Genomic DNA, 9,805 nt, shown 5'->3' with positions numbered 1-9,805 from the left:
TTTCCCCTTTAGACGGACAGCACTGGTGGTTCGGGCAATTACTTCGAAAGGTCCGGTCCACCTTGGGTCTCTCCACTTTCGCTTAATGACCTTCAGCCACACCGCCTTGGCATCGGGGATGGACCTGTCCTCCGCTTTCACCCCTTCTCCAACCTGTTGTGTGAAACTAGACACAAGAGCTTTTAATTCTTTCCAACATTCAATATGTTTTCTATTACTTTTTACACTTTCTGCCGCCGGAACTGTTGTCCATGGACCTGGAAACTGTCGTCCTGTCAACAGCTCATATGGTGTGAAACCTGTGGATTGATTAACACAACATCTTATTATCATCAATGCAACTGGCAGGGCTGCTACCCAATTTAGCCCCGTGTGAGCTGAAATCTTAGCAATTTTATTCTTCAGATTTAGATTCATTCTTTCTACCTTTCCCTGCGACTGGGGGTGATATACTGTGCCAAATCTATGTTGTAACCCCAGCTTCTGTTCTACCTCTGCCAAATCTTTGTTTTTGAAATGAGTCCCATTGTCGGACCTAATCCGCTTAGGGAAACCATGCCGGGGGATGTAATGATTGATTAAACACTTAATCACACTTTTTGCATCCTCCCTCTTGGTAGGCCATGCCTCAGGCCAACCCGTCAAAGCATCTACACTTACCAGTAGATATCGAACTCCTCCTGGACCTGGATCAATCATGTCAGTGAAATCAATGACAATCTCTTCACCTGGTCTCTCTGGAATGGGGAACTTACCTGCCTCTGGTTTAATCACTGGCTTCGGATTGTGCTTCCCACAGATCAGACACGTCCTAGCCTTTTCCTTGATCATATCCTTCAAGAAGGGATGCCACCAATGGCACAGATGTCTCCCCATCTGGGCGACACCTACATGTCCAAGGCCGTGCGCTTCGGCAATCTTCTGTTTTGCCAAGTTGGCTGTCAACACTGGTCGACCGTCAGGTCCTCGCCAGAGACCTCCTTCTTCCCAGGCTCCTCGACTCTTCCAGATCCCCTTCTCTTCTGGGGCAGCCTCCCCTTGGGCCTTCCTGGCCTCCTCTAGCATGTTAACTCCTGATTCTTCTTCCACCGTTATTTGTACCATCTGTCGTGATGCTTTATAACCCGCTGCCTCTTTTGCAGCTCGATCGGCTTCCTGATTTCCTCTGGCCATCAGGCCGGTCCCTGAGGAGTGGCCTTTGCATTTTATGATGCTCACCTCCTCTGGATCTCCCAAGGCCTGCTCAAGTTCCTCCATTTCCTTTTTGTGGCAGATTGGTGCGTTATCTGCTGTCCTGAATCCTGCTCTTCTCCATTGGGCTAGCTCCACATGAGCTGCTCCAAAAGCATAAGCTGAGTCCGTGTAAATGTTGACTCTTTTTCCTTTTGCAAGTCTCAAAGCTCGACTTAGAGCAATTACTTCTGCTCTTTGGGCTGACTGCTGCCCTTCAAGTCTTCCAGCCTCCTTCACTTCAAATGCCGCCCCTTTTCTGCAAACTACCGCGTAGCCTGCTTTTAATCCTTCATTGTCCCTGTAGCAGCATCCATCAGTGAACCAATCTTCAGCTCCTGTCAGAGGTTCTGCTTTCAAGTCTTCTCTTATCTTCTCGTCCACTTCAGCTCTCTTTGCACAGTCATGAGGTTCTCCTCCTGACTCCATTAAATCTGCCATATTAATTCCTTCATGTGTGAAGGTCAAGTTAGGAGCGTCTAAAACTCTACACACTCTCTGTTGTGTAAGAGGTGTCATGGTGAAGGCTTGTGAGTTAACATATGCCACCACACTGTGGGTGGTCAGCACCTTCAACGGATGGTCCCTCACTATATGTGCTGTCTTTTGTATAATTTTTGACACCCCAATGGCATGCTGAGTGCATCTCGGGTGCCTTGTCTCTAATGAATTCAGCCTGATGCTGACGTACATAAGTACATCTCTTCCTCCCCCTTTTTTCTGAAACAACACCCCATTAGCTATCCCGTGTGTTTCAGAAACATCAAGATAGAAGGGTTGTTCATAATTAGGAATAGCAAGATCAGCTGATCTAGATAAGTCCTGTTTTAATGCAATAAATGCCGACTCAGTGGCCGATGTCCATGGCAGTTCAGCCTTAAGATTTCTGACACCTGCCGTTTTTACCAAATCCCTCAACAGGGCTGTTTTGCCTGCATAATTTGGAATGAAGTGCCGGCTGTATCCTGTTAACCCCAAGAATGAGAGCAACTCCTTAACCGTACGCGGTCTTGGATGTGTCAAAATCTGATCACGATGAGTGTTTAGCAGACCCACTGATTTGTGAGCAATGACACGGCCCAGAAATGTTACTTCTGGTCGGACCAACTGCAACTTTCCTTTACTGACTTTGAAACCGCACTCAGCGAGTCTCTTCAGTATGGTAAGTGAAGCTGCCGTGCATGCCGAAGCAGACGGAGCTGCAATGAGCAAGTCATCAACATATTGCACTAGTGAACACCCCTCTGGGAGATGGCATGGCGATAAAGCTTCTTTCAACACTTGGTTGAAAATGCCAGGGGAAAGTGCAAACCCTTGTGGCAACCTTGTGTATCTGTACTGTTGTCCCCCATATGTGAATGAAAAAATGTCCCTCAGCGACTCATGCAATGGGAGACAGAAAAATGCATTCGCTAAATCAATACATGTAAACCACTTCTGGTCTGGTGTTAATGCCGTCAAGGCTGTGTATGGGTTTGGGACTGGCACTGTGTCAGTACGTAAAATGGCATTGATGGCTCTTAAGTCATGTGCCATTCTGTACTTTCCTGTCCCATGCTTCTCTACTGGCAAAATAGGAGTATTCCAGTAGGATTGAGAGGGCTCAAGCACCCCTACTTTCAATAGCCCCTCAATGGTTTCTGCAATTCCCTCCTCAGCTTCTCTCTTTTGCCTATACTGTGGTTTCCAAATTGGCGTTTCAGACTTCAGCTGGAACAAAACGGGCGAACACGTGGCCTGGCCCACATCCGTAGGCCCTGCTGACCACAAAGTGTCAGGAAGAGTCGCAAGTGCGGCAACTGCATCCGCATGGTCTGTTCTTTCTCTCCCATGAATTCTTGAGATTTGTTGATGCTCCAACATCACTGTGTCCTCTGATTGACAAGTGATACGATAAATTTTGCATTTTGGCGAGTACCAAACGTCTGGAATCTGAGTAGCTTGCCAGCCAGGTTCCTCGAGGGCTCTTTTGACCATCGTCCCCAGCTCCTTCGCCTGATGACTCTCATGGACCGCCAATGTTATATGGGGCACTGAATCAGGTCCCATTTTGAACCAAGGCCGTTGTTCGTCGGTTAATTTTACTGCTGCCGCGACGCCCTCCGGACCGACATAGATGTTTTGAGAACACACATTCCAAGTCTGGCCTTCAAGGTCAGACTGGAACAGGTCCCTGTAAATTTCATCATCATTTCTATCATAATAGAGGGTGACATGGAACGGATCCCTGGGGGGAGAGAAGACGGCCAAGGCCATAATCCAAGGTTTCCACAACTGATATTGTCTTAGTATGCCTTCTTCCACCACACGACCCCAATAGATGTCAGCGGTCGTTTGTTCACAGTCTTTCAGCAAGTACTGGTTCTTTGAAAATGTCCCCAGGCACGGAAACTCATTTCCTCCTGGAAGTGTCACTGTTAGTCCATCAGCTGAACACATGATGGTGGCCCCCAATTTAATGAGCAGATCCCCGCCCATCAAGTTCACAGGCACATGGGGAGACACCACATAGCTGTGCTTCAATGTCTGTTTTCCCAGCACCGTCAGGGCTGGATTGGTTGTTGGCAGCGTCATCGGTACCCCAGAAAACCCAACAACACTGACCACATGGTTGGAAAGTGTGGCACTGTTTGGTTTTTGTTTCAGTGTTGAATAGGTAGCCCCAGTGTCCACAAGGAAGGTCATTTCATCTCCTTCCACACTCATCGACAACATAGGATCTGCCACCCCCATGTTGTCTGGCCTCTGTGGGTCCCGTCAGTACAGCTCCTCCTCTCCGCCCCAGTATCCCAGGGGATACTGAGCCGCTGGCGCCATGCCTGGGTTTGGAGCTTGATGTCCCCTTGTCTGGCCCACTCTGCCTCGAAAAGTTCCCTGTGCCTGGGGTGATGATGAATAAGCTGTTTCTGGTAGCCATGGCGTAGGACAATTACGAGCCCAATGTCCTCGTCCTCCACACCTTCGGCATACATTCGGGTCCAGCATAGGTCCCCCCAGACCACGGCCCCTTGGTCCACCTCCCCTTTGGGATCCACCACGTCCCCTCAGCGACCTAGTAGCCCCCCAATTCCCCGCGGGTCTTCCTTGCCTTGGGAATTCATTGGCGGGCCATCGGTCATCAGGGTACAGAACCGGATTCAAATCTGGCCAATCAGGCCCCGGATCGCCCCGTGGCTGCGCCACCAGCATCCTCTTAGGTCCATCTTTGTTTTCCTTTTTCTTTTCGCTTGATTTTTCTCTCGCCTCTGCCAATTTCAATTTCACTAACTGCGCTTGCGCCTCCTCCAGCTCCTGTTTTTTCTTGTTCACCTCGTCTTTCTCCAGCTCAAGTCGATGTATAATGTGCCTCTCCCATTTTGCTGAATCCGCCACCGCAAAATCAGGGTTCTTTTGTAAATCTGTTCTTACTCGTTCTGGGAGACCTGCTAATACTGCAGATCGGAACCACGCCCTTGGTTCACCATTCTGCCCAGGATGTTCACCAGTTTGAAGAATCCACTGTTCTTTTGCATGCTCCATAAACTCTCTAGGGGAATGTTCTGGGGTCCAAACAATCCTAGGTGTAGTGCCCATGTTATGAGTCGGATACTTTTCACGCACTGCGTCAGAGAGAGCATTTCGCACCCTTGCATAGGGGACGTCGTTTGGTTGGCATACAGTTCTTGCTATCTCTTCTACATCTGCGAGGCCTCCTCCTCTGAAGGTCCTCCCACCGATAGCTCGGAAATCTCCCAGAGCCAATTCCTCTCCTTCTGTAAGACTTCCTAGTCTCCTCAACCAAGCGGCTCCTCCCTCCGTGATTGGGGGCAGCTGCTTCACCAGAGCCTCAAGATCTCTGATATTGTAGGGGTGGTAGACTGGTTCACCCCTTCCTCCCTTCAATAAAGGCATTGTGAGGGATAATTCCTCCTCTGTGTCACCCTGCCCTTCTTCAGTTGGCAATGCAACAGTCTTCCTCTGGTTCTTCTCAAAGATGGACGGTCTTTTATCTCTTGGTTCCTCCAGAACCCTCCCAGAGCGAAGGGTCGTTCCTCCTGTGGGAGTCTGAAACTTTGGGGCAAATCCTCCCCTTTGCAGGTTTGACACTTCTCTGGATTTTCGTGTGTTGCTTTCTACTGAGGCCGCCAAGTCCTTTTCCAAGGCATAAAGTGTTTGTGCTACGCTACGTGGTGTTGCTACGCCTTCCTCCTCCAATTTTCTCAGGAGGCGTTCCAGTTGTATCACAGCCTCCCGATTGTCAGATTCTTTTCCAAAAACGTGGCCTTGCCACTGTTCTTTCTCAGAATCATCAACCGTTGACCTCTGATTAGTTTTTCGGGTCGCCTTTGATGGCGCCTTCTGATACTGCATTGAAGGTGAGTCTTCCTCTGAAGTCCAGACCTCCTGGGATGAATTTTCCTGGCTGGGCTGTTGCATTGTCACCTGTCCGGTACTTGTAGACGCCACAGGTTGAGCTTCTTCTGTAGCTCTATCTGGGCTAAAAAGAGCGGGAGGAATCAAGATCAACCCCCGTGTAGTAATTCCTTGTGATGTCCCAGCAACTGGGTGAGGCTGACTTACCTCTGATGCAGCTGCCGCTGATTGAGACTGCATTGCTTTCTGTGCAGGTACCCCTGATTGTGGCTGCACTACTCCTGTGTCTGCCTCCACTGTGGCTGGAGCAGATGTCGATGGTGGAGGATCCTCCTGTAAGTTGACAATTCCACCTGTCACTTTTCCTGTTTTTCCTTCCGGCCCCCACATAGTACCACCCTCCAGGGCCACCACTGGACAAATATAAGGTGGGGGTGGGCCACTCAGGAAGTCCTTCAGGCTGGGATATAGCTTTCCCTCAGCCTCAGCTTCCTTCTTTAAGGCTGGCTGGATGTCGTTCACTTCCTCTTGCATCCAGTGGGAAACACCTTGGGAGATAATCATAAGCTTACAATACTTACTTTGTTTTTCCATCATAAGTTTCTTTTCAGCCTTTATTTTTCTCCCCTGGAAACGTCCTAAAGATTCCTCTTCAAGCTCCTTGATTCTCTCTTCACATTTCTCCCCTTGTCGTTGAAAGAGGGAGTGCAGAGGGATTCTGTCCTCCAATGTCTTCTGTTGATTTTCACATAATTCCTTCACTTCTTTTTCTAAATCCTGACACTGACGAGCAATCTCTTTTGAAGACGTCCCTTCAGTCATTTTAATGGCTTTCTTCAATTCCTGTATTTGCTCCTTCAGTGGCTTGTATCTCTTTCCCCCTCCAGGGGTCGCCTTTTCCTCTTCAGCCATTTTGCTTTTTGACCTCACTTACCTTACCAAAATGGCCGGTCTTAGGCTCCTCCCCTAGGGGTTGCCTCGTTGTATTTTCCTTTCGGCAGTCAGAATCTCACAAGCTGGTCAAGCCGAACTTCCGCTAGGCTCCAGCCTGAGAGAGAGAGACCGCCCACAGACACACACACACACACACCCTCTAATCCTCCTTTCAAGCTCAAAGCTTGACAAACGTCTAATCTAACAGTTTTAAGCACGCAAAGCCAGCGAAAATTCACTCTCACATTCACCTCCCTAACAACTACAAAGTTTTCACCTACAAGAATAATTCAAACAATCTACCATGCACCGTTTTCCCTCCTTATACGAGAGACTCAACCAACTTTTAAAAGCTTTATTTACACAACATCAAATAGAACACAGATCTCTGCCTTTTCCAGGTAGAGAAAGAAATACGACCCAACTAAAAATCTCCCAACAATCACACACAGTTCTCAAATTTTGTCAAGATATTTATCCCCGCATCCTACCTTACTGGAGTTTTACACAAGGGATCATTACTCATGGAATTCTATTAAACCATAATCACATTAGGAAATCACCAACACAAAACTACAAGGTTTAGTTTATTTAATATACTGAAATCTTTTAACCATACTTCTGAGACCCCCTTTCACCTAACGAAAAGAAGCTCAGAAGGACAAAAAAGGGAGAAATAGGGCCGCAGCTGTACACACACACACTCCGCTCGTACTCGCGCGCGTGTGCCCGCTACTGCGCAGCACCACACAACCCCTCCCCTCTGGGAGAGATACACACACACTCTCTGTTCCCTGAGAGCGAGAGAAGAGAAAGGCGTTTTCGTTTTTTCACACTCTGAATCCACACAGAAAAAATTCAACAACACAAGACAGTTTATACAATTTACACTTTTAAATGCACAGACACACGAGTAATTTATATACAGTATACACGGGCCCCATAGACGTCATATACCAGAAGAGGTTACTCCTAACTTTTTTGACTAATTTAAAAGCACCTATAGCCCAGGCCTCGCCTTGCTGGTCAATACACACCTCGGGAACGCCCTCCCGATAGCGCTCAAATTCCTAAGAAAACACCATATGCCAGAACAACTTTATCTCACTTCTCTATTTCTCTGCTGGTGTTGCTAAATTTTTGACTAATTTAAAAGCATCTTTCAGCCCAGAGCCTCGCTCTTGCTGATCAATTACCCGTCTCAAGTACGCCGCCTTGAAAACGGTCAAATTACTAAGTTCTAGTACTTTAAAACTGCTTCCCCGCCCGGACACCTGGAACTCCACCAGCTGCGTGAAAGGCAATGAAATCCTGGCTCACGCTTTTGGCTATACTTAAAGTTCACAAGCTCCTGACGTTTAAATAGGAGGCAGCCGGTCCGCGACTCTATCTGTCAATCTGGCGCAGTAAAAGAAACGGTCTCCCTTCGACCGTTTCGGTTTATTCGGGGCGCCCGAATCCCCCTGGCAACCAACCAAGCAAATAGTCTAACGGTGCGTCCACTGTCAGGTGTCGCCGCCACAGCGCTGAGCAGAACTACGCCCTTAGGGGCCACGCCCCAGTCCTAAATTAAATTTACTTATTTTAAAAGCCTCACTGTGGGTACCCTGCCCTCCAGTTTAATTACCTGAGACCCAAAACCGCGTTTTTGCTACTCAATCAAAACCAAATTATCCCTACACTACCGATTGACTGGCTGGCATCCCAGTCAACCCACAGTTAACCTCTTAAACCGTATTTATTTGTTTCCACACACCTTAAACCGTATTAACTTAAACACATAACTTCTTAACTCAAAATTCACCCCCAAAATGAACAACAATGAATTTAGTCAGACTACTATGCCCTATTTTGAAAACTAATTAGTCAAGATCACTATGGACCAACGCCAGAAGCCCAGACTGAGTGAATATTATTTAATTAAATTTAGTTTTAACTTCCAATATAGCGCCTTTGGATAAAAATCAACAGGTGGCACTCACCTTTTCTTATGTCGCCTGGCGTCACTCAGATAGGCTGCTGGCCCTTGCCCCCTTTGTCACCTTCCCCGACGAGCTGCAGGAAGCAACTCCTCCCCACCCGGAGTTTCGGCACCAGGTTGTTAAGGTTCGGTCGAGTTAGGGAAGAGAAGAAAGCAAGCCCAAGTCGAAGTAGGTGTCAAAAATAGTGATCTTTATTACACTCTGTGCACAAGAGTGGGAAAAGACAATTTGCAATCGAATCCTCTCGTCAACTGAAGCATCAGTCTCCTTATATTGCCTTTATGACATCACAGTTGGATCTTTACTAGAAATGATCTCAAATGATAACAATTCCCCGCCTATCCCAAAGTTTTCCCTTATATAGACATCAACTGCTACTCTTAAGAGAAAAACAAGTGTGTATTACATTGTGCATTTTGTGAAAGTGTATTTATCAGAAAAACTGTCCTCAGATGACCCTCCTATTATTACTAAGTGTGTAGGTGACCGTGCGTGTGTTACATAAGTGCGTGCATGTAAGCAGAGACCAGCGTACGTGCAAAACTACACGCAGGCCTGCCAGGGCCCAACAGGACTCGTGGGTCTGTATGGTGTGACTGCTCTACTCTAATGTGCAACAACTTTATATAAACAGTCAGTGTGGATTAATATAAACAGTCAGTGTACATTAATATTTGCTCAAAGTAACACAGATGTAATTAAAAGATTATACTGTCAACCGATTCAACAATGGCAAATGAATAATCAATGATAACTGATTGTGAGAATACAAAATAAAATATCTCCTGATCACAAGTTCCTCATAAAGGAAAGGGAAAGATGGAGAACTAGAATGAAAGAGGGAAAAATAAAGAACATCAGTGATCTGAAAGAAAGAGAAAAAAGGCAGAAGCGAAGGTTTTGGAAACAAGCACAGAGAGACTCGAGACATCGCAGGAAAAAAGGAGAGAAAGTACAGCGGGGTATAAACACACAACCACAGAGTAATTTAGACATTAATTCTGAGGAATCGAGGAGTAGTAGCTACTTGCTGGTGAGCTATTAAGATGTAGAACTTGACATGTGCAAAAACAGAGTTGTTATGAAGCGTCTTGTGATATTACATAGTTGTTAAACTTTAATGGTCATTTTGACAGTAATAATATCTTGGGTCCCCACCGTCAGCACCTTCTCAACTCCATAATATGGATTTTCTTGTTTATTTTTCTCTTTTGAAGAACCACATATTTTCCCCCTCTCATGATCTTCCAATAAAAATCTGTAATTTTCTCAATAAATGTGTCATTTGCATGCTTCTAAATATGATT

The 9,805-nt window shown here is 46.7% G+C and overlaps 1 protein-coding gene across 1 annotated transcript; it reads right to left on the bottom strand.

Moving 5' to 3' along the window:
• Positions 1-3,984: 3,984 nt before the first annotated feature.
• LOC147321505 (uncharacterized) lies at positions 3,985-9,307 on the bottom strand. Its single transcript, XM_086305445.1, has one exon. It carries the CDS (start codon positions 6,493-6,495, stop codon positions 3,988-3,990), a length of 2,508 nt encoding a protein of 835 aa, XP_086161571.1. The 5' UTR covers positions 6,496-9,307; the 3' UTR covers positions 3,985-3,987.
• Positions 9,308-9,805: the final 498 nt, after the last annotated feature.

The sequence above is a fragment of the Aulonocara sp. 'chitande type north' Nkhata Bay genome, linkage group LG9, assembly GCF_057382095.1.
Source record: "Aulonocara sp. 'chitande type north' Nkhata Bay isolate Kocher_YH1m ecotype deep benthic linkage group LG9, A_spYH_male_GT1.1, whole genome shotgun sequence".
Taxonomy (NCBI): Eukaryota; Metazoa; Chordata; class Actinopteri; order Cichliformes; family Cichlidae; genus Aulonocara; species Aulonocara sp. 'chitande type north' Nkhata Bay.
This window is presented reverse-complemented; position numbering and strand designations above follow the sequence as displayed.